Source organism: Nerophis ophidion, linkage group LG02, assembly GCF_033978795.1.
Source record: "Nerophis ophidion isolate RoL-2023_Sa linkage group LG02, RoL_Noph_v1.0, whole genome shotgun sequence".
Lineage (NCBI taxonomy): Eukaryota > Metazoa > Chordata > Actinopteri > Syngnathiformes > Syngnathidae > Nerophis > Nerophis ophidion.
In genome coordinates this window covers 2,354,080-2,378,649 of record NC_084612.1, presented here as the reverse complement: position 1 = coordinate 2,378,649, position 24,570 = coordinate 2,354,080, and the positions used below count along the sequence as shown (strand labels likewise).

The window sequence follows — 24,570 nt, the reverse complement described above, 5'->3', positions numbered from 1 at the left end:
ACTATTCTAAGTTGTGCCCACCATTGGAGGTGAACCGTCTTTTAAAGTTAAAGTTAAAGTACCAATGATTGTCACTCACACTTGGTGTGGTGAAATTTGTCCTCTGCATTTGACCCATCCCCTTGTTCACCCCCTGGGAGGTGAGGGGAGCAGTGAGCAGCAGCGGTAGCCGCGCCCCGGGAATCCTTTTTTGGTGATTTAAACCCCAATTCCAACCCTTGATGCTGAGTGCCAAGCAGGGAGGTAATGGGTCCCATTTTTATAGAGTTTGGTATGACTCGGCCGGGATTTGAACTCACGACCCACCGATCTCAGGGCGGACACTTAACATGATCCAAGATGGCGAATGCAATGCACCAGTGGTTATCATTATTTTGGTTGTTGAATGTATTGATTTGTGGGCTGTGATTATACAGTTGTGGTCAAAAGTTTACATACACTTATAAAGAACATATCATGGCTGTCTTGAGTTTCCAATTGTTTCTACAACTCTTATTGTTTGTGATAGAGTGATTGGAGCACATACTTGTTTGTCACAAAAAATATTCATAAAGTTTGGTTCTTTTATGAATTTATTATGGGTCTACTGAAAATATGACCAAATGTGCTGAGTCAAAAGTATACATGCAGCAACATACATGATACATTTTTTGGTGATGTAGAAAAGTTACAATCAAATCAAATTAGATTCATGGCATGGCCTCTAAACTTCATGTGAATGATTATGATTGATGACAATTTTCCATCCATCCATCCATCATCTTCCGCTTATCCGAGGTCGGGTCGCGGGGGCAGCAGCCTAAGCAGGGAAGCCCAGACTTCCCTTTCCCCAGCCACTTCGTCTAGCTCTTCCCGGGGGATCCCGAGGCGTTCCCAGGCCAGCCGGGAGACATAGTCTTCCCAACGTGTCCTTGGTCTTCCCCGTTTCCTCCTACCAGCTGGACGTGCCCTAAACACCTCCCTAGGGAGGCGTTCGGGTGGCATCCTGACCAGATGCCCGAACCACCTCATCTGGCTCCTCTCCATGTGGAGGAGCAGCGGCTTTACTTTGAGTTCCTCCCGGATGGCAAAGCTTCTCACCCAATCTCTAAGGGAGAGACCCAAACTCATTTGGGCCGCTTGTACCCGTGATCTTATCCTTTCGGTCATGACCCAAAGCTCATGACCATAGGTGAGGATGGGAACGTAGATCGACCGGTAAATTGAGAGCTTTGCCTTCCGGCTCAGCTCCTTCTTCACCACAACGGATCGGTACAACGTCCGCATTACTGAAGACGCCGCACCGATCCGCTTGTCGATCTCACGATCCACTCTTCCCCCACTCGTGAACAAGACTCCTAGGTACTTGAACTCCTCCACTTGGGGCAGGGTCTCCTCCCCAACCCGGAGATGGCACTCCACCCTTTTCCGGGCGAGAACCATGGACTCGGACTTGGAGGTGCTGATTCTCATTCCGGTCGCTTCACACTCGGCTGCGAACCGATCCAGTGAGAACTGAAGATCCCTGAAGATGACAATTTTAGCCTATTTAAATTGGACTCATGTGATGCAGTCATTAGACTCGGCTACAAGCGCGATAATGGGAAAGTCAAAGGAACTCAGCACAGAGCTGAAAAAAACAAATCATTGACTTGAACGAGTCAGGAAAGTCAATTGGAGCTATTTCAAAGCAGCTTAAGGTCCCAAGAGCAACTGTGCAGACAATTATTCGTAAGTATAAAGTGCATGGCACAGTTTTGTCACTGCCACGATCAGGAAGAAAACGCAAGCTATCACCTGCTGCCGAGAGAAAATTGGTCAGGTTGATCCAGAGTCAACCGAGAACCACCAAAAAGCAGGTCTGCAAAGAAATGGAAGCTGCTGGAACACAGGTGTCAGTGTCCATTGTCAAGCGTGTTTTGCATCGCCATGGACTGAGAGGCGACCATGCAAGAAGAAAGCCCTTGCTCCAGAAGTGACACCTTAAGTCTCATCTAAAGTTTGCTGCTGATCACATGGACAAAGATAGGACCTTCTGGAGGGAAGTTACGTGGTCAGATGAAACAAAAATTGAGCTGTTTGGCCACAATGGCCAGCAATATGTTTGGAGGAGAAAAGGTAAACCCAGGAACACCATAACTACCGTCAATCATGGTGTTGGTGGGATTATGCTCAGGGCCAGTTTTGCTGCCAATGGAACTGGTGCTTTACAGAGAGTAAATGGGACAATGAAAAAGGAGGACTACAATAGACCGCATTAGTTTGTGTTTTGTGGTTGCTCGGCCTAAAAAGAACAACAAAGACCTGCTTGTGCAAATAAACTAACGTCCTGTTAAGTCCTAGTGATAAATATCATGATTGTTGGTCCAATCCACTGTACTTTCTTTCTCAATTTTCATAACAGAAACTAAAAAGAAGGGCTTCAATGTGGCAGAGGGGTTAGTGCGTCTGCCTTACAATACGAAGGTCTTGCAGTCCTGGGTTCGATCCCGGGCTCGGGATCTTTCTGTGTGGGGTTTGCATGTCCTCCTCGTGGGTTCCCTCCGGGTACTCCGGCTTCCTCCCACTTCCAAAGACATGCACCTGGGGATAGGTTGATTGGCAACACTAAATTGGCCCCAGTGTGTGAATGTTGTCTGTCTATCTGTGTTGGCCCTGCGATGAGGTGGCGACTTGTCCAGGGTGTACCCCGCCTTCTGTTGGATTGTAGCTGAGATAGGCGCCAGCGCCCCCTGCGACCCCGAAAGGGAATAAGCGGTAGAAAATGGATGGATGGATGGATGAAACTAAAAAGATAGTTGTGAATGTTGTGCAGGAAAACTAAGTAACAAATGTTTTTGAAAGTACAAACAAGCAGGAACTTTGCACAAATGTGGCAAAAACTACCTTTGGAGACATTTGCACAGGGTTGAGTGTACAGAGGGGGACTGTGTGTGAAATAATAAAATATTAATAACATAAAAAAAAACATACTAGCTATTGAAAATTGAATTGAATTTAAAATAACTTAAAAATGTTAAAAACGACACAAAAAAGCAGCAGTACCATATGTCCCGGCAAGAAATCTGCGTTCAAAAGACTCCGGCTTATTAGTGATTCCTAGAGCCCAAAAAAAGTCTGCGGGCTATAGAGCGTTTTCCGTTCGGGCTCCAGTACTCTGGAATGCCCTCCCGGTAACAGTTCGAGATGCTACCTCAGTAGAAGCATTTAAGTCTCATCTTAAAACTCATCTGTATACTCTAGCCTTTAAATAGACCTCCTTTTTAGACCAGTTGATCTGCCGCTTCTTTTCTTTCTCCTATGTCCCCCCCTCCCTTGTGGAGGGGGTCCGGTCCGATGACCATGGATGAAGTACTGACTGTCCAGAGTCGAGACCCAGGATGGACCGCTTGTCGGGACCCAGGATGGACCGCTCGCCTGTATCGGTTGGGGACATCTCTACGCTGCTGATCCGCTTGAGATGGTTTCCTGTGGACGGGACTCTCACTGCTGTCTTGGAGCCACTATGGATTGAACTTTCACAGTATCATGTTAGACCCGCTCGACATCCATTGCTTTCGGTCCCCTAGAGGGGGGGGGTTGCCCACATCTGAGGTCCTCTCCAAGGTTTCTCATAGTCAGCATTGTCACTGGCGTCCCACTGAATGTGAATTCTCCCTGCCCACTGGGTGTGAGTTTTCCTTGCCCTTTTGTGGGTTCTTCCGAGGATGTCGTAGTCGTAATGATTTGTGCAGTCCTTTGAGACATTTGTGATTTGGGGCTATATAAATAAACATTGATTGATTGATTGATAAAGTAGCACAAACGAACGGCGGTGTCATTCTAATATTTCCAACGACAAGGGAGGCCACCTTCACAGGTGGTACGCCACAGCTGAGCTAAAGCGAGTTTACATGCGAGCAAGTTCTTTGTGCAGATTAAGCCGCATAGTCAACTCCGCCAGAGGACGTGTGTCCTCCGAATGAGAGGGCTAGAGCGCTAGACATCGAGCTAAAAGCCCTGGCTTTCGAATTTATGTTCAACGCGAGCTCATAAGGCAGGGGTGTCCAAACTTTATCCACTGAGGGCCGCACACTGAAAAATCAGAGCAATTTTAAATGATAAAAATATATTGTATTATTTTAAAAAACAATACAATATATGTATAAAAAATATACATTTCGGCCTCCACTAAGGCTTGATCCCGGGGACCCCAAAGGGTTTTGGTCAAAAATATATTAAAAATCTGTCATTATTCAGTGTTATTATTTGAATTATTATTCAAGTTTTAAATCTCTAGACCAGGGGTGCCCACACTTTTTCTGCAGGCGAGCTACTTTTCAATTGACCAACTCGAGGGGATCTACCTCATTTATATATATCATTTATATTTATTTATTTATGAAAGACACATTTTTGTAAACAAGTTAAATGTGTTTAATGATAATACAAGCATGTGTAACACATATAGATGTCTTTCTTTCACAAAGACAAGAATATAAGTTGGTGTATTACCTGATTCTGATGACTTGCATTGATTGGAATCAGACAGTAATGATGATAACGCCCACATTTTCAAATGGAGGAGAAAAAAAGTTGTCCTTTCTGTACAATACCACATGAAAGTGGTTGTTTTTTGGCATCTAATTCATCCAGCTTCCATACACTTTACAAGAAAAACATTGGCGGCAAATTCCGTAGCTTGCTTGATTGACATTCACGGCACCCGAGGGTCTTGTGAGATGACGCTGGCTGCTGCCAGTTCATTATTATGAAAAAATGACAGAGAGGAAGGCGAGAAACACTTTTTATTTCAACAGACTTTCGCGCCGTCCCTTCCGTCAAAACTCTAAAGGCCGACTGCACATTTCCTATCTTCACAATAAAAGCCCTGCTTCATGCTGCCTGCGCTAACAAAATAAGAGTCTCAGAAAGCTGGCGTGCACAAGTGATGTGCACGCCAGCTTTCTGAGGGATCGCTTGTGCACGCCAGTTTTCCGAGACTCTGTATTTAGTTAGCGCAGGCAGCATGAAGCAGGGCTTTTATTGTGAAGATAGGAAATGTGCAGTCGGCCTTTAGAGTTTTGACGGAAGGGACGGCGTGAGAGTCTGTTGAAATAAAAAGTGTTTCTCGCTTTCCTCTCGGTCATATTTTCATAATAATGATCTTGCAGCAGCCAGCGTCATCTCACAAGACCCTCCGGTACCGTGAATGTCATTTAAGTGACGTCTTGGTGAAGATTGATGATCACTCATTTTTAGGTCTATTTTTTTTAAAAGCCTGGCTGGAGATGGACTGACACACCCCCCGCGGTCGACTGGTAGCTCGCGATCGACGTAATGGGCACCCCTGCTCTAGATCAACATTAGGTCTATCTGTCAATATAATGATTTTAAATATTTAAGTTGTATGCTCTTTTTGTCACAAAAAAACACGTTTTTTTAATGGAAAAATCACAAAATATGCAATATTTTCACCCAATAATTTTTTGAAGTGGAATATTTGAGATTATATAATAATTAGAGCATTAAAAAGGTCAATAACTCATAATAATAATAATAATAATGGATTAGATCTATATCGCGCTTTTCTATTGTTAGATACTCAAAGCGCTCACAGAGAAGTGGGAACCCATCATTCATTCACACGATGGTGGTGGTAAGCTACATCTGTAGCCACAGCTGTCCTGGGGTAGACTGAAGGAAGCGTGGCTGCCAGTTTGCACCTACAGCCCCTCCGACCACCACCAATCATTCATTCATCATTCATTCACCAGTGTGAGCGGCACCGGGGGCAAAGGGTGAAGTGTCCTGCCCAAGGACACAACGGCAGCGATTTGAATGTCAATAGGTGGGAAGTGAACCTGCAACCCTCAGGTTTCTGGCAGGCCCGCTCTACTCACTACACCATGCCGCCCCAAACACCATTGATTTTAATTAATTATTATTTTTTGAGCAATGACGCTTAAAAACAAACCATACTAAAATTATTGGGGATCCAAAAGGCTTCTACTTTTAAAGTGTTAAAAAATAAATTATAATTTTTGTTTACTGTTTACTTTTAACACAATAATCTCGAGATCAATTTCAGATCTATCTGTCAATTATAAGTTTTATTGTTGTTTATGTTTTTTGTTTGTTCATTTTGGGCCCTTCTTTAAAAAAACAGCTAGGTTTTTATATGGCAAACACAAAATATGCAACATTTTCCCCCAAAAAATATCTCAAAGTGGAAAATTTAACGTGACGCAATTGGAGCCTTGAATAGGTCAATAATTCATAATGACATTGATTTTGATTCATTATTATTTTTTAAAGAAAGAAAGCCTGCATGGCAGCTTTGTGTTTTTGGAGTAAACATTGCAACATTTCACCCGTTTGCTCCTTTATATCATTTTTTACGTTTAAAAAAAAAATTCAATCGTATTTTTAAAATGTGCCGTGGGGCCCTTAAAAAATTACCTGTGGGCCGCAAATGGCCCCAGGCCGCACTTTGGTCACCCCTGTCATAAGGTGTCAGGGAGTGAGGTTGCCAACATACACTGGCACACCTGCACGAGTTGACCTCTGTTACAAGAGTTCAGTGGACACACACGCACACACACACACTCACACACACACGCACACACACACACTTCTCATTTGCATAATACTTGTAATACAACTACTTGACACACATGCAGTATACTGTATATATTGTCTCTAACAGCCACAGTATACGCAGTATCTTCATATACTGTGTCCATCATACTGGTCTGTCTCTATGCCATGTGTGTGTGTGTGTGTGTGTGTGTGCGCACGTGTGTGTGTGCGTGTGTGCACGTGTGTGTGTCAGAAGGTGAAGATGATGACCTCAGGTTGATGTCGTGATGAATACAATGTAAACGACGGGCAAGTGACGTGCACGGTAATCTTCCATCATGCAGAGTGGAATGTGACTGTGTGTGTGTGTGTGTGTGTGTGTGTGTGTGTTTGTGTGTGTGTGTGTGTGTGTGTGTGTAAGCACAATGAGACATTATCAGTGATTTAAAAGCTGAGCAGGATTATTTTTTTATGATTATTGTGTAAGAGGATTGTAACCATCAAGAAATGAAAGCTTCACTCTTCCACTAATTAGTCGGATTCATTCACACACACACACACACACACACGTACGCACACACACACACACACACACTCACGTAAGCACGGCCACACAGGTTCAGTGTCGTTATAAAGATAGTTCAGGATATTTTCATTCTTTTTTAAAGATGATGGATTTCATTGTTTGGACCTTGTTGCCATGGCAGCCAAGTGTACCTCGTAAGACATAGACTTAAATAGGAGTGCACAAAAAAATTGTGTAATTGCGGTGCTCATTCATCCCGATTCTAAATGATTCATACATTTTGTAAATCAATTTGAAAAAAGTCAAATAAAATATTATGCAAAAAAATTATAATTTTATATATATACAGTATATATATATATATATATATTTAGGGACGGCGTGGCGCAGTGGTTGAGTGGCCGTGCGCAACCCGAGGGTCCCTGGTTCAATCCCCACCTAGTACCAACCTCGTCACGTCCGTTGTGTCCTGAGCAAGACACTTCACCCTTGCTCCTGATGGGTGCTGGTTGGCGCCTTGCATGGCAGCTCCCTCCATCAGTGTGTGAATGTGTGTGTGAATGGGTAAATGTGGAAGGTAGAAAAGCGCTATACAAGTACAACCCATTTATCATTTATCATTTATATATATATATATATATATAAGGATAAAACACAGAGGCCATTTCATCCCTTTCACAGGTTTCCCTGCTCTTCAGGGGATTTTATATCAAATACAATATATTGGCTTAAAAGATTGGCTACATTATCTCTATTTCAGAAACAAATAATGTGTAGTTAATTTCAGTTTATCACACACTAATGTTCTGCGACACATTGGTTGGGAATCTCTTGACAGTAGTTTACCATAAATAATCATTCAGATCAGAACAATTCAATCAATGGGAATATGTGTTAAAATGCTGCATAATGTAATTATTAGTATTATTATTATTTTTATTTTTTTATATAATTACTATTATTATTATTAATAAGGACAAGCGGTAAATGGATGGATTGATGGATGGATATTATTATTATTATTTATGTTTTTATATTATTATTATGACTATATAAATACGGTGGCAGAGGGGTTAGTGCGTCTGCCTCACAATACGAAGGTCCTGCAGTCCTGGGTTCAAATCCAGGCTCGGGATCTTTCTGTGTGGAGTTTGCATGTTCTCCCCGTGAATGCGTGGGTTCCCTCCGGGTACTCCGGCTTCCTCCCACTTCCAAAGACATGCACCTGGGGATAGGTTGATTGGCAACACTAAATGGTCCCTAGTGTGTGAATGTGAGTGTGAATGTTGTCTGTCTATCTGTGTTGGCCCTGCGATGAGGTGGCGACTTGTCCAGGGTGTACCCCGCCTTCCGCCCGATTGTAGCTGAGATAGGCGCCAGCGCCCCCCACGACCCCGAAAGGGAATAAGCGGTAGAAAATGGATGGATGGATGGATTATGACTATTATTATTATTATTATTATTATTATCATTGTTACTATTATCATTATTATTTTTATTATTATTGTTGAGTATTATTATTATTATTGTTGTTGTTGACTATTATCAATATCATTATTATTTTTATCATTGTTATTATTAGAATTGTTATTATAAATGTTATTATTATTATTATTTTTGAGTATTATTATTATTATTATGATTGTTATTTTTGTTATTTTTATTAATATGAAAGTTATTGTTATTATAATTACGTTGTATTATTTTTATATTTATAATTTATTATTATTATTATTATTATTTTTGTTGTTTTTATCATTATTACTATTATATTTGTAATAATTGTCATTATTATTATTATTAATATAATTATTATTAGCAAAGGCGGCGCTACAACCCCCAAAACAGACCGTCACGCCCAAATAAGGTTAAGAATGTATGAGCAAAAGTGATAGTGAATATTATTATTTGTTGCACGCAACAACAACAACAACAATAACAAAAACAATAACAACAACAACATGTAAACCGTGTGTTTCAGCTTCAGAGAGCCTGGATCGAGAAAACCTTCCAGAAGAGAGAATGCATCCAGATCATTCCGGGGAAAGACGCCAGCAGGTGAGCAACTTTTCCTCTGTACTTCCACGAAGATTCTAAATGACAATGTAAACAATGGAAAACATGTTGCCGTGGAAACGCATCATCTCTGGCCCCGCCTCCTGCAGATGCAGCTGTGGTCAGTTGGTGGCGCAGCACACGGCCGTGCCAGCAGGGACCCGCGAGGAAGAGGACGCGGCCCCGCTGGTTCTGCTGGAGGTCCAAGCCCCAGAGCGCTGGACCCCCCTCAAACACACCCGGGCCACGCCCACTGACGCCTACGGCGTCATTGAGTTCCAGGAAGGAGGTCACATCAACAAGGCCATGGTATACACACACACACACACACACACACACACACACACACACACACACACACACACACACACACACACACACACACACACACACACACACATTCCGTAATTGCTTCAGACCACAGAACACCTTTCCGCTTTGCATCAGTCTATCTTAGATGAGCTCGTTCCCAGCAAAGTCGGCGGCGTTTCTGGGTGTTGTTGATAAATGGCTTTCGCTTTGCATAGTAGACTTTTAACTTGCGCTTACAGATGTAGCGACCAACTGTAGTTACGGACTGTGGTTTTCCGAAGTGTTCCTGAGCCCATGTGGTGATATCCTTTACACACTGATGTCGCTATTTGATGAAATACCGCCTGAGGGGATCGAATGTCTGTAATATCATCGCTTATGTGCAGCGATTTCTCCAGATTCTCTGAACCTTTTAATGATATTACAGACCATAGTTGGTGAAATCCCTAAATTCCTTGCAATAGCTCGTTTACACGTTTTTTGACAATGTGGTGACTCTCGCCCCGTCCTTGTTTGTGAAAGAAGCTGTTTTTATACCCAATCACGACACCCACCTGTTCACAATTAGTCTGTTCACCTGTGGGATGTTCCAAGTAAGTGTTTGATTAGCATTCTTCAGCTTACTCAGTCTTTTTGCCACTTATCCCAGCTTTTTTTAAACATGTTGCAGGCATCAAATTCCAAATGAGCGGATAGTTGCAAATAATAACAACGTTTTCCAGTTCAAACATGAAGTATTTGTGTCTATTCAATTGAATATAGGTCGGAAAGGATTTGCAAATAATTCTGTTTTTATTTACCATCTACATTGATTGATTGATACTTTTATTAGTAGATTGCACAGTACAGTACATATTCCGTACAATTGACCACTAAATGGCAACACCAGAATAAGTTTTTCAACTTGTTTAAGTCGGGGTCCACGTTAATCAATTCCTGGTACAAATATATACTATCAACATAATACAGTCATCACACAAGTTAATCATCATAGTATGTACATTGAATTATTTACATTATTTACAATCCGGGGGGTGGGATGAGGAGCTTTGGTTGATATCAGTACTTCAGTCATCAACAATTGCATCAACAGAGAAATGTGGACATTGAAACAGTGTAGGTCTTATTTAGTAGGATATGTACAGCCAGCAGAGAACATAGTGAGTTCACATAGCATAAGAACAAGTATATACATTAGAAGTACATTTGAGTTGTTTATAATCCGGGGAGATGGGATGTGAATGGAGGAGGGTATTAGTAAAGTGTTGAAGTTGCCTGGAGGTGTTGTTTTAGAGTGGTTTTGAAGGAATATAGAGGTGCACTTACTTTTATACCTGTTGGGAGTGCATTCCACATTGATGTGGCAAAGAAAGAGAATGAGTTAAGACCTTTGTTGGATCGAAATCTGGGTTTAACGTGGTTTGTGGAGCTCCCCCTGGTGTTGTGGTTATGGCGGTCATTTACGTTAAGGAAGTAGTTTGACATGTACTTCGGTATCAGGGAGGTGTAGCGGATTTTATAGACGAGGCTCAGTGCAAGTTGTTTTACTCTGTCCTCCACCCTGAGCCAGCCCACTTTGGAGAAGTGGGTTGGATTGAGGTGTGATCTGGGGTGGAGGTCTAAAAGTAACCGGACTACTTTATTCTGGGATGTTTGGAGTCTGGATTTGAGGGTTTTGGAGGTGCCAACTTCACTGGTTTTGGATTTTGTAAAAGAAAACTGTAAAATATCGATTTTGTCACACTTGTATCAATCCGATAAGGATACCACTTGTAGTTTCAATTAGAGATGTCCGGTAATATCAGACTGCCTATATTATCGACCAATAAATGCTTTAAAATATAATATCAGAAATTATCGGTATCAGTATCGGTTTCAAAAAGTAAAATATATGACATTAAAACGCTGCTGGGTACACGGACGGAGGGAAAAGTACAGAGCGCCAATAAACCTTAAAGCAGGGGTCTCAAACACGTTATTTTGCGGCCCGCACCTTAATATGAAAATTTAAATGTTGGTGCGGCCCGCGAGTTTTATATGAGTGGCGCTGTAAAGCGTCATACCTGTATACCCTCGATTTTTTTCCCCGGGAAACTCTCAATTTTCAGTGCCCCTTCAGGAGTAATCACCCTAACAATATTTTTAAGGGGCACCGTCCGTAGAGGCATTAAAAAGTGCATGTTAAATTTTTTTAAAGAAATATTTTCTTTTTTTGATTGATTGATTGAAACTTTTATTAGTAGATTTCACATGCACAGTTCAGTACATATTCCGTACAATTGACCACTAAATGGTAACACCCGAATACGTTTTTCAACTTGTTTAAGTCGGGGTCCACATAAATCAATTCACACAGCCCAACCTCACCCAATTTCTGCATCCAGTGGCCCCCAGGTAAATTAAGTTTGAGACCCCTGCCTTAAAGGCACTGCCTTTCATTCCGGCCCAGTCACATAATATCTACGGCTTTTGACAAACACAAGTGAACGCAAGGCATACTTGGTCAACAGCCATACAGGTCACACTGAGGGTGGCCGTATAAACAACTTTAACACTGTTACAAATTTGCACCACACTGAACCCACACCAAACAAGAACGACAAACACATTTCGGGAGAACATCCACACCGTAACACAACATAAATGCAATAAATGCAACAGAACAAATACACAGAACTCCTTGCAGCACTAACTCTTCCGGGATGCTACAATATACATCCACCGCTACCCAACTCAAACCATGCTCTCTCAAGGAGAGCACGTCCCAAAGTCCAAGCTGCTGTTTTGAGGCATGTTAAAAAAAAAAATGCACTTTGTGACTTCAATAATAAATATGGCTTTTTTTTTCCATAACTTGAGTTGATTTATTTTGAAAAACCTTGTTACATTGTTTAATGCATCCAGCGGGGCATCACAACAAAATTAGGCATAATTAATGGGTAAATTCCACGACTTTAAATGTCGGTATCGGTTGATATCGGAATCGGTAATTAAGAGTGAAGTGAAGTGAATTATATTTATATAGCGCTTTTCTCTAGTGACTCAAAGCGCTTTACATAGTGAAACCCAATATCTAAATTACATTTAAACAAGTATGGGTGGCACTGGGAGCAGGTGGGTAAAGTGTCTTGCCCAAGGACACAACGGCATTGACTAGGATGGCGGAAGCGGGAATCGAACCTGCAACCCTCAAGTTGCTGGCACGGCCGCTCTACAAACCGAGCTAAACCGCCCCTGGACAATGTCGGCAAAAAAGGCATTATCGGACATCTTTAGTATCAATATGAACACTTAAAGCGAATGTGACGAAGCCACGGTAAACCTCACTCCCTGACGACCTCAAGAGTCGGTGGCTCGGTAGGTAGCGCGCTTGCCTCTCGTGTGGATTACCCAGGTTTGAGTCGGCAGGGACAGAACCCGACATCCATCCATCCATTTTTCTACCGCTTATTTTCTTTGGGGTCGCGGGGGGGCACTGGTGCCTATCTCAGCTACAATCGGATGGAAGGCGGTGTACACCCTGGACAAGTCGCCACCTCATCACAGGGCCAACACAGATAGACAGACAACATTCACACACTAGGGACCATTTAGTGTTGCCAATTAACATATTCCCACACACAAACTTAAATCGACATTTCGATCTCGCTCCGCCCACTCCTTACTGACCACGCCCCCTCTGCACCCCGCAGTACATCCGCGTGTCGTACGACTCCAAGGCGGACTCCTTGCTGCACCTGATGGTGAAGGACTGGCAGCTGGAGCTTCCCACCCTGCTCATCTCGGTCCACGGCGGCCTCCAGAACTTTGAGCTGCCCCCCAAGCTGCGTCAGGTGTTTGGGCGGGGCCTCATTAAAGCCGCCGTCACCACGGGGGCGTGGATCTTCACCGGCGGCGTCAGTACCGGTAATGGACGAAGAAGCCCACATCGGTCGGCTCCGTCCAGGTGTTCTGACCACTCCTTTTTGCTGCGTTTTCAGGCGTGATCCGCCATGTTGGCGACGCTTTGAAAGACCACTCGTCCAAGTCCCGGGGCAAGGTGTGCGCCATCGGCATCGCCCCCTGGGGCATCATCGAGAACAAGGAGGACCTCATTGGGAGAGACGTAAGGCGGGAGAGAAAGAAACCCGGGGTTCATTCTCGCAGGTGACTTTCGTTGCTCCGCCCACTTCAGGTGTCCCGGCCCTATCAGACCATGGCCAACCCCCTCAGCAAGCTGTCGGTGGTGAACAGTAGCCACTCCCACTTCATCCTGGCCGACAACGGCACCAGCGGGAAGTACGGCGCCGAGGTCCGACTGCGCCGCCAGCTGGAGAAACACATCGCCCTGCAGAAGATCAACACGCGTGAGTCATGTGACCGCCGGGCTTCTTGTTGTCTTCTTACGCCAGGGGTCGGCAACCCAAAATGTTGAAGGACCAAAAATGGGACCAAAAATACAACAACAACACAATTCAAAGCCTTGTATAAGTGCTATAAGTGTCTATAATATTTCAATCAATCAATCAATCAATCAATGTTTACTTATATAGCCCTAAATCACTAGTGTCTCAAAGGGCTGCACAAACCACCACGACATCCTCGGTAGGCCCACATAAGGGCAAGGAAAACTCACACCCACTGGGACGTCGGTGACAATGATGACTATGAGAACATGATACAATGATACTGATGATACTGATGACTATGAGAACATGATACTGTGAAAGATCAATCCATATATGGATCCAACACAGTCGCGAGAGTCCAGTCCAGAGCGGATCCAACACAGCAGCGAGAGTCCCGTTCACAGCGGAGCCAGCAGGAAACCATCCCAAGCGGAGGCTGATCAGCACCGCAGAGATGTCCCCAGCCGATACACAGGCGAGGATCGGACCGGACTCCCTCCACAAAGGAGAGTGGGACATAGAAGAAAAAGAAAAGAAATGGCAGATCAACTGGTCTAAAAATGTGAATTATATTTATATAGCGCTTTTCTCAAGTGACTCAAAGAGCTTTACATAGTCACACCCAATATCTAAGTTACATTTGAACCAGTGTGGGTGGCACTGGGAGCAGGTGGGTAAAGTGTCTTGCCCAAGGACACAACGGCAGTAACTAGGGTGGCACAAGCGGGAATCGAACTTGCAACCCTCAAGTTGCTGGCACGGCCACTCTACCAACCGGCTAATATAATAGCTGTATTAGCCTACTATCAAAATGACTATTTGTTGCAGGCTGACACAAATATTCATTGAAAGAAATGTTGAAATGTACCGTATTTCCTTGAATTGCCGCCGAGGCGCTAATTAAATTAAAGGCCAACTGAAATGAGATTTTCTTATTCAAACGGGGATAGCAGCTCCATTCTATGTGTCATACTTGAACATTTCGCGATATTGCCATATTTTTGCTGAAAGGATTTAGTAGAGAACATCGACGATAAAGTTTGCAACTTTTGGTCGCTAATAGAAAAGCCCTGCCTGTACCGGAAGTAGCAGACGATGTGCGCGTGACGTCACGGGTTGTAGGTCTCCACACATATTCACATTGTTTATAATCATGGCCACCAGCAGTAAGAGCAATTCGGACCGAGAAAGCGACGATTTCCCCATTAATTTGAGTGAGGATGAAAGATTTGTGAATTAGGATATTGATAGTGAAGGAATAGAAAAAAAGGGAAAAAAAGCGACGGCTCCGGGCGACGGCAGTGTGTGTTAGACTTGCGTGGATGCGTCAGCAAGAACACAGCAAAAAGGTAAGAACTAAGGGATTTATTAAACAAAAGGAACAAAAACACTGGTACAAATAGAAAAGGCAAATAAAAGCGCTAGCATGGAAAGCTGGGTCAAACCAACCGAAACACAAACATTTGGCCCAAAGGCACACAAAAGGAAACACAAAACAACTAGCATGAAAGCTAAGAATAAAATAAAGCTTAGCATGAGGGCTAGCGAAATCGAGAGTGAGAGACAAGTCATAAGCAGTTGTATGGGAACAAACTAAGATCCGGCAATGAGTGAACAGAAAAGGCTGGCTTATAAAGGGTGGTGATTAGTAAAGACGGGTGTGCCGGAAAAGAGAGTAGCAGCTGAAACTAATGAGTGACCATGGAAACGAACAAAACAGGAACTAAGCATGTCAAACCGCAGAGTGATATAAAAATGGAACAAAAATAACAATATGGTGATAACCCGACTATTGGATCACAACAGTGTGAGCAATTCATATGTAATTAGACACATTTACTAGGATAATTCTGGAAGATCCCTTACCTGCTTATTGTTTTAATAGTGTTTTAGTGAGATTTTAAAGATTGTAAAAGATTGTAAAGACATACCTCAAGGTCGGGTGGCTGCGGTGAACACGCAGTGTCTCAGAGAGAAGCTGCTTATTGTTTTAATAGTGTTTTAGTGAGATTTTAAAGATTGTAAGAGATTGTAAAGACATACCTCAAGGTCGGGTGGCTGCGGTGAACACGCAGTGTCTCAGAGAGAAGCTGCTTATTGTTTTAATAGTGTTTTAGTGAGATTTTAAAGATTGTAAAAGATTGTAAAGACATACCTCAAGGTCGGGTGGCTGCGGTGAACACGCAGTGTCTCAGAGAGAAGCTGCTTATTGTTTTAATAGTGTTTTAGTGAGATTTTAAAGATTGTAAGAGATTGTAAAGACATACCTCAAGGTCGGGTGGCTGCGGTGAACACGCAGTGTCTCAGAGAGAAGCTGCTTATTGTTTTAATAGTGTTTTAGTGAGATTTTAAAGATTGTAAAAGATTGTAAAGACATACCTCAAGGTCGGGTGGCTGCGGTGAACACGCAGTGTCTCAGAGAGAAGCTGCTTATTGTTTTAATAGTGTTTTAGTGAGATTTTAAAGATTGTAAAAGATTGTAAAGACATACCTCAAGGTCGGGTGGCTGCGGTGAACACGCAGTGTCTCAGAGAGAAGCTGCTTATTGTTTTAATAGTGTTTTAGTGAGATTTTAAAGATTGTAAAAGATTGTAAAGACATACCTCAAGGTCGGGTGGCTGCGGTGAACACGCAGTGTCTCAGAGAGAAGCCGAGGAGCCAACCTCACAGCTGCCTTTTAAACAGCTGCTGCAGGATGAAGAATAATCCAATGATTTCTCCAGTAAGATATATATCACAATTTCCCCATCCAAAAACATGCTGGTTGACGTAGAGAAAATATGTTCGCTTTACCGTTCTGCTTCACAACAAACGAAGAAACACCGGCTGTATCTCGGTGCTAAAGGCAGCTGCAATCCACCGCTTTCCACCAACAGCATTCTTCTTTGACGTCTCCATTATTAATTGAACAAATTACAAAAGATTCAGCAACACAGATGTCCAAATTACTGTGTAATTATGCGATGAAAAGAGACGACTTTTAGCCGTGAGTGGTGCAGCGCTAATATTTCCTGACAGTCCGTGACGTCACGTGTACGCGTCATCATTCCGCGACGTTTTCAACAAGAAACTCGCGGGAAATTTAAAATCGCAATTTAGTAAACTAAAAAGGCCGTATTGGCATGTGTTGCAATGTTAATATTTCATCATTGATATATAAACTATCAGACTGCGTGGTCGCTAGTAGTGGGTTTCAGTAGGCCTTTAAAACCTCTTCTCACTTTGACGTTTACCCAAGGCATGCGGTAAATTTAGGCCTGCGCTTATAAATTTGAGTGTGATATAAGGATAACATCATGAAAAGCACATTTAATAAAAAAAAACGTTATTATGGTCTTACCTTTACTTATAAATGAAGTCCATGCGCAGCTCCTTCTGATCAAAAGCATCGATAACTTGTTTATAGAAGTCTTCCTTATCTTTCTTCAGTTTTAAAAGTCTCTCTGTCTCGATGGAGATCTTCCTTTATTACCTCCTGCTTCCATTGAAAGTCCAGTTTAGAAAACGGTTTTATTTTAGATATGTAATCCTCCATGTTAAAAGTGTTAAGTGACAGGATAAATTAAACGATGGCTGCTCACTCTTGCTGCTTGTTTTCACTTCTTCTGCAGCCGAGTAGTCGCAAGAGGGATCACTAGCGCCCTCTACCACCAGGAGGCGGGAGTCATTTAATGACTCATATTTGACACACGCAGCTACGGTATATTAATAAAAAAATAGCTGCTTACTGTTCTTTTTAGCATATTCAATAGCTTGGACCTTAAATCCTACTGAATAGCTCTTAATCTTCTTCCCTTTATGCGATTTCAAATCATTGAAATCAGCCTTCTCCATTTTGAAAATGATAACAGGTGAAGTGTCACTCCTGACGTGACGAGTTTGACCCGGCGGAAATTCTAGGCATATGCTAATTATTTTGCGAAACGAGTTTGACCCGCCGGAAATTCTAGACATCCATCCACCCATTTTCAACCGCTTATTCCCTTTCGGGGTCGCGGAAGGCGCTGGCGCCTGTCTCAGCTACAATCGGGCGGAAGGCAGTGTACACCCTGGACAAGTCGCCACCTCATCGCAGGGCCAACACAGATAGACAGACAACATTCACACTCACATTCACACACTAGGGCCAATTTAGTGTTGCCAATCAACCTATTCTAGACATGCGCTATTAAAAATAATATTTTGCGAAACGAGGTTGACCCGGCTTTAATCCTGAGCTGGCGGTGATGCTAAGCATGCGCTAATTATTTTGCGAAACGAGTTTGATCCGGCAGTAATTCTTGGCAGGCGCATACTATATACCCTACGGCAATTTAAGGAAATACGGTAAGTGTCATAAGTGTCTGTAATAGCTATATTAGCCTACTATCAAAATGACTATTTGTTGCAGGCTGACACAAATATTCATTGAAATAAATGTTGAAATGTAATATTTATTCTACACATTTTTACAAGATTGGAAAACATTAGTAAAATGGAGGCTTCTTTGGGGGTGAAATAACTCCTTGAAATGACTGACTTAGATGTGTGTGTCCAAGTTAATAGAAACAACAGGCTGTCTTCTTCTAATAGGTTTATTACTATCTTTGCAAGATGGGTCACGTTTGCTGTGGTCTGGAACAACATGCCAGCCAATATTACATACAGATAATCTAAATATAAATTAAATACACAGAGTAAATAAGAAAATGAAATTAAATGAACTCAAATATACCTACAAACGAGGCATAATGATGCAATATGCACATACACCTAGCCTGAATAGCATGTTAGCATTGATTAGCTTGCAGTCATGCACTGACAAAATATGCCTGATGAGCACTCCACATAAGTCAATAACATCAACAAAGCTCACCTTAGTGCATCCATGCACAGTCTAAAACATTCGGTGGACAAAATGAGACAAAGAAGGAGCCTTTCTGTGAAAGGGTCGGAGAAAGTAAGTTCAAGGACCGCCGAAACTAATAAGACAAAATGGTGCTCACCAAATACTCTTATCAGTGGAGCATGTTCAATATAAACAGTGGGATTTATAACATTTAGGAATGTTTGTGTCATGTTTGTCCTCCTACAAAAAACATATTAAAAATATATATTTTCCTCCCACATTTTTCCATTTTCTTACATTTTTTAAAAAGCTCCAAGGAGCCAATAGGGCGGCGCTATCTCGAGCCGTGGGTTGCTGACCCCTGTCCTACGCCTTGAAGTCACGTGCCAGGCGGGTAGGAATGTGTACTGTTCACGTATGAATCGATACGGCACCAATTCCGGAATTGATACCGGTACTAATTGTTGGTACTTTTAAGTGTGTTAATCAATATTATTGTTATTGGTAATAACATCTCCGTTTTTAATGCAACATTTAAAAGTTAGCTGCGGTCCAGTTTTTATACAGTCGTGGTCAAAAGTTTACGTACACTTGTAAAGGACATAATGTCATGCCTGTCTTGAGTTTCCAATCATTTCTACAACACTTATTTTTTTTGTGATAGAGTGATTGAAGCACGTACTTGTTGCTCACAAAAAAAAACATTCATGTAGTTTGGTTGTTGTTTGAATTTATTATGGGTCTATTGAAAATGTGAGCAAATGTGCACACAGCAATATGAAGTGAATTATATTTATATAGCGCTTTTTCTCTAGTGACCCAAAGCGCTTTTACATAGTGAAACCCAATATCTAAGTTACATTTAAAGCAGTGTGGGTGGCAATGCGAACAGGTGGGTAAAGTGTCTTGCCCAAGGATGCAACGCAGTGACTAGGAAGCGGGGATCGAACCTGGAACCCACTCTACCAACCGAGCTATGCCGCCCCAATGTTAATATTTGGTTACATGTCCCTTGGCAAGTTTAACTGCAATAAGGCGCTTTTGGTAGCCATCCACAAGCTTCTGCTTGAATTTTTGAACTCCTCTTGACAAAATTGGTGCCGTTCAGCTAAATTTGTAGGTTTTCTGACGTGGACTTGTTTCTTCGGCATTGTCCACACGTTGAAGTCCGAATTTTGGAAAGGCCATTCTAAAACCTTAATTCTAACCTGATTTAGCAATTCCTTTACCACTTTTGACATGTCTTTGGGGTCATTGTCCTGTTGGAACACCCAACTAGGCCCAAGACCCAACTTCCGGGCTGATGATTTTAGGTAGTCCTGAAGAATTTGGAGCTAATCCTCCTTTTTCATTGTCCCATTTACCCTCTGTAAAGCACCAGTTCCATTGGCTGTCAGGACTTGGACTGTGGGATAGTTTGTTTTTCCAACGCAAAGGAAAATTGGCACGAGCAAGACGTGAATGTGAGTACATATGTATCGATTACTTACACTAACGAACTACAACAAAAGGCAAACAAATGGCGCGCACAATGGCGGAGAACAAACTTGACTACTGAAAACAAAACTAAACAACTGTGACATAACTAAAGCAAAAACTTACTTGACATGAGCAGGATGGAATAAACAGCATGGCTTGGCATGAATCGGGTTGAGGGATATATAAAGTTGCCAGACTGACTTCCTGGCAACTTCCGGTTTAAATAATAGCTATGATGATTGAAAACAGGCGCATGACATGGGGATAGGGGCATGACATGAGGGCAAGGTGAAAATCAATGAGTTGGCATGGTAACAAAGAAAACAAGGAAGTGCAGGGACAGGAACCGAGTGTCCAAAAAAATAAAACCAAACATGATAAAAACAAAACCTGATCCCATAGGCGTGACATTGGCAGCAAAACAGGCCCAGAGAACAATATTACCACCACCATGCTTGACTGTAAGGTTTGATGTTCCTGGGATTAAATGTGTCACCTTTTCTCCTCCATACATACTGCTGGGTATTGTGGCCAAATAGCTCAATTTTTGGTACAACTAAACACTGAACTTTCCTCCAGAATGGTCTTATCTTTGTCCATGTGATGTCAGTTACCATGTGATACCATGTGATACCATAGTACTGTTGGATTTTACCATCGAGATTCTGTCGGTGCCAAAAAAGTACTGGATTTGGTACCCATTCCTACTGTCAGGTTCAAACACTGATGACATCTATTAAACAAGACAACAGGCAAATAATCAAACAGAGACAGAATTAATTTTGGACTCAGATCTGAGGAGAGACATGGCCTCTGTACTCTCTGTACAGTCCGGCACCACACTCTGCCCTAAGATCGTACTCAATCAATCAATCAATCAATGTTTACTTATATAGCCCTAAATCACTAGTGTCTCAAAGGGCTGCACAAACCACTACGACATCCTCGGTAGGCCCACATAAGGGCAAGGAAAACTCACACCCAGTGGGACGTCGGTGACAATGATGACTATGAGAACATGATACTGTGATACTGATGATACTGATGACTATGAGAACATATGAGAACATGATACTGTGAAAGATCAATCCATAATGGATCCAACACAGTCGCGAGAGTCCAGTCCAAAGCGGATCCAACACAGCAGCGAGAGTCCCGTTCACAGCAGAGCCAGCAGGAAACCATCCCAAGCGGAGGCTGATCAGCAGCGCAGAGATGTCCCCAGCCGATACACAGGCGAGCAGTACATGGCCACTGGATCGGACCGGACTCCCTCCACAAGGGAGAGTGGGACATAGAAGAAAAAGAAAAGAAACGGCAGATCAACTGGTCTAAAAAGGGAGTCTATTTAAAGGCTAGAGTATACAAATGAGTTTTAAGGTGAGACTTAAATGCTTCTACTGAGGTAGCATCTACTCCTTCTTTATTTGACTTTCTCCCCCCTCCTTCCGACAGCTGCTTCCTGAGGGAAGTGGGTCGTAAACAGCGTTGCCCTCGGTTACCGAACAGTTTGAAAAGAGTTTGTTAAATAGTTCAAAAAGAGTCCCATAAAATAGTTCAAAGAGAGTTCCATAAATAGTTCCAAAAAAGTTTGTAAAATACTTCAAAAAGAGTTCCTGTGGAATTTGGGCAGATCCTGCCACCTGTCCGCTTTGTAGTTCCAGTGGAGTTTTACGAGCATTCTTCTTGGAAGGTTTCAGCCTTTTGTCCTCTTGTCCGGAACACAATGTAATACAAAGTTTTTTGTGATATTTTAGAAACAATTATTCTAACACCTACAAAGGGGAGACTCAGCCATCACGCACACCTCAGAGGAAGAAACTTGGCTTGGTGCGTTCGACCCATGTGAGCTTAATGTGCCACAGGTCTGGGTCAGGGCGTCCCGGTGGTGTGTCTGATCCTGGAGGGCGGCCCCAACGTGATCTCCATCGTGTTAGAGAGCCTGAAGGAGGAGCCCCCCGTCCCCGTGGTGGTGTGCGACGGCAGCGGCCGGGCCTCCGACATCATTTCCTTCGCCCACAGATACTGCGAAGAGGACGGGTAAGTGGTGGGCCGTTCCTGGTGGTCTTCCGACGGCGGCATTGACGTGGCGTGACCCCGCAGCATGGTGAGCGAGGGCGTGAAGGAGCAGCTGCTGGTGACCATCCAGAAGACCTTCAACTACGGCCGCAGTCAGGCGCAGCAGATCTTCCTCATGGTGATGGAGTGCATGAAGAAGAAAGCTCTGGTAGGATGTCGTGTGACGCTCAGCAATAAAAATCCCAGCCCATCTGTGTCCCTTGAACGCATCATCACTCCCCCATAGGCAGATAATACATGCAGCATGTGACCTACGACCTGCTCCTAATGGACTCTTGTGCAACCTTTATCTCACAATGAGGAAATGAGGTCAGGCGACTGCACGTTATGACTGATTTGTTTACGTTTTTTTTTTTTGTACTTATTTTCCCCGTCCTCCTTTTAACTTGATGCAGATTTTGTTTCCCAGTGCCTTGAGTTGTTCCCCGCTTCCTTAAGTCACTTGCTTTCTTGGCGTTTTCAGGTGACCATTTATGTAGACAAGTTTTTGCATTTCAGCCGGCTTTTGTTTCAGCGGGGCCATTTTGTGTTTCAAAAATGTGATTTATGGCTCTTTTCAAAAAGTTATTCAAAAGACTGGCTTGTTTCTATACAGTTTTTTTGTTGTTGTTGTTTTTTTTACAAGGAAACAATCAATGCTTGCCTTCTCCAAGTCCAAGTGCAACTTGGACTTGGAGAAGGCATTCGACCGTGTCCCTCGGGAAGTCCTGTGGGGAGTGCTCAGAGAGTATGGGGTATCGGACTGTCTTATTGTGGCGGTCCACTCCCTGTATGATCAGTGCCAGAGCTTGGTCCGCATTGCTGGCAGTAAGTCGGACACGTTTCCAGTGAGGGTTGGACTCCGTCAAGGCTGTCCTTTGTCACCGATTCTGTTCATAACTTTTATGGACAGAATTTCTAGGCGCAGTCAAGGCGTTGAGGGGTTCCGGTTTGGTGGCCACGGGATTAGGTCTCTGCTTTTTGCAGATGATGTGGTCCTGATGGCTTCATCTGACCGGGATCTTCAGCTCTCACTGGATCGGTTCGCAGCCGAGTGTGAAGCGACCGGAATGAGAATCAGCACCTCCAAGTCCGAGTCCATGGTTCTCGCCCGGAAAAGGGTGGAGTGCCATCTCCGGGTTGGGGAGGAGACCCTGCCCCAAGTGGAGGAGTTCAAGTACCTAGGAGTCTTGTTCACGAGTGAGGGAAGAGTGGATCGTGAGATCGACAGGCGGATCGGTGCGGCGTCTTCAGTAATGCGGACGTTGTACCGATCCGTTGTGGTGAAGAAGGAGCTGAGCCGGAAGGCAAAGCTCTCAATTTACCGGTCGATCTACGTTCCCATCCTCACCTATGGTCATGAGCTTTGGGTCATGACCGAAAGGATAAGATCACGGGTACAAGCGGCCCAAATGAGTTTCCTCCGCCGGGTGGCGGGGCTCTCCCTTAGAGATAGGGTGAGAAGCTCTGCCATCCGGGAGGAACTCAACGTAAAGCCGCTGCTCCTCCACATCGAGAGGAGCCAGATGAGGTGGTTCGGGCATCTGGTCAGGATGCCACCCGAACGCCTCCCTAGGGATGTGTTTAGGGCACGTCCAGCTGGTAGGAGGCCACGGGGAAGACCCAGGACACGTTGGAAAGACTATGTCTCCCGGCTGGCCTGGGAACGCCTCGGGATCCCCCGGGAAGAGCTAGACGAAGTGGCTGGAGATAGGGAAGTCTGGGCTTTCCTGCTTAGGCTGCTGCCCCCGCGACCCGACCTCGGATAAGCGGAAGATGATGGATGGATGGATGGCAATCAATGCTTGCAGTTATGGATCAGATTTTTATTTCTATTTTATATTATTATTATAAAAATATGTATTATACTATTTTTTACAGAAAAAATAGCACACATGGATAGATAGATATTGTCAGGCTTGGTCAAAAATGGGACTCAGATGCAGAGTAGTGAACAATCCGGCAGGCTTTTATTTTGAAAGTTCCTTTCATCTCCTTAGTCAGGGAAATTCAACATAGGCTATAACCTGACTAGTCGGCGAAAAAAGGTTCCACACAAAAAGGAACAAATCTAAAATCACACCAAAAGTTGGAAACATAAAAACAATAACAAACTAGACTTGGCGCAGGATATAATCTATGAAATTAATTTATCATAAACAAAAAAAAACGCTCCAAAAGGAGTGAGAAAAACAATGGCTATAAAACGTCTACACTGTCTCTTTTCCAAAAAATGGTTAACAAAAAGTATCACTCAAAAAATTGAAGAAAAGGAAAAACTGTAAGAAAAAACTGAAAACTCACCACTTTGGCTGCAAAACTACAGTAAATAACCAAAATTCACTTTGCTGAGGAGGAAAAAAGAAAACTCAAAATACCAACAA

The 24,570-nt window shown here is 43.2% G+C and overlaps 1 protein-coding gene across 1 annotated transcript in view; it reads left to right on the top strand.

Moving 5' to 3' along the window:
• LOC133535920 (transient receptor potential cation channel subfamily M member 1-like) overlaps window positions 1-24,570 on the top strand; it is a 63,869-nt gene that overhangs the window by 4,230 nt on the left and 35,069 nt on the right. Inside the window, exons 2-8 of the mRNA XM_061875974.1 lie at window positions 9,048-9,124; window positions 9,232-9,430; window positions 13,126-13,339; window positions 13,414-13,538; window positions 13,608-13,779; window positions 21,994-22,168; window positions 22,232-22,355. Coding sequence (XP_061731958.1) covers window positions 9,048-9,124; window positions 9,232-9,430; window positions 13,126-13,339; window positions 13,414-13,538; window positions 13,608-13,779; window positions 21,994-22,168; window positions 22,232-22,355 — 1,086 coding nt within the window. The remainder of the gene's footprint in view (window positions 1-9,047; window positions 9,125-9,231; window positions 9,431-13,125; window positions 13,340-13,413; window positions 13,539-13,607; window positions 13,780-21,993; window positions 22,169-22,231; window positions 22,356-24,570) is intronic.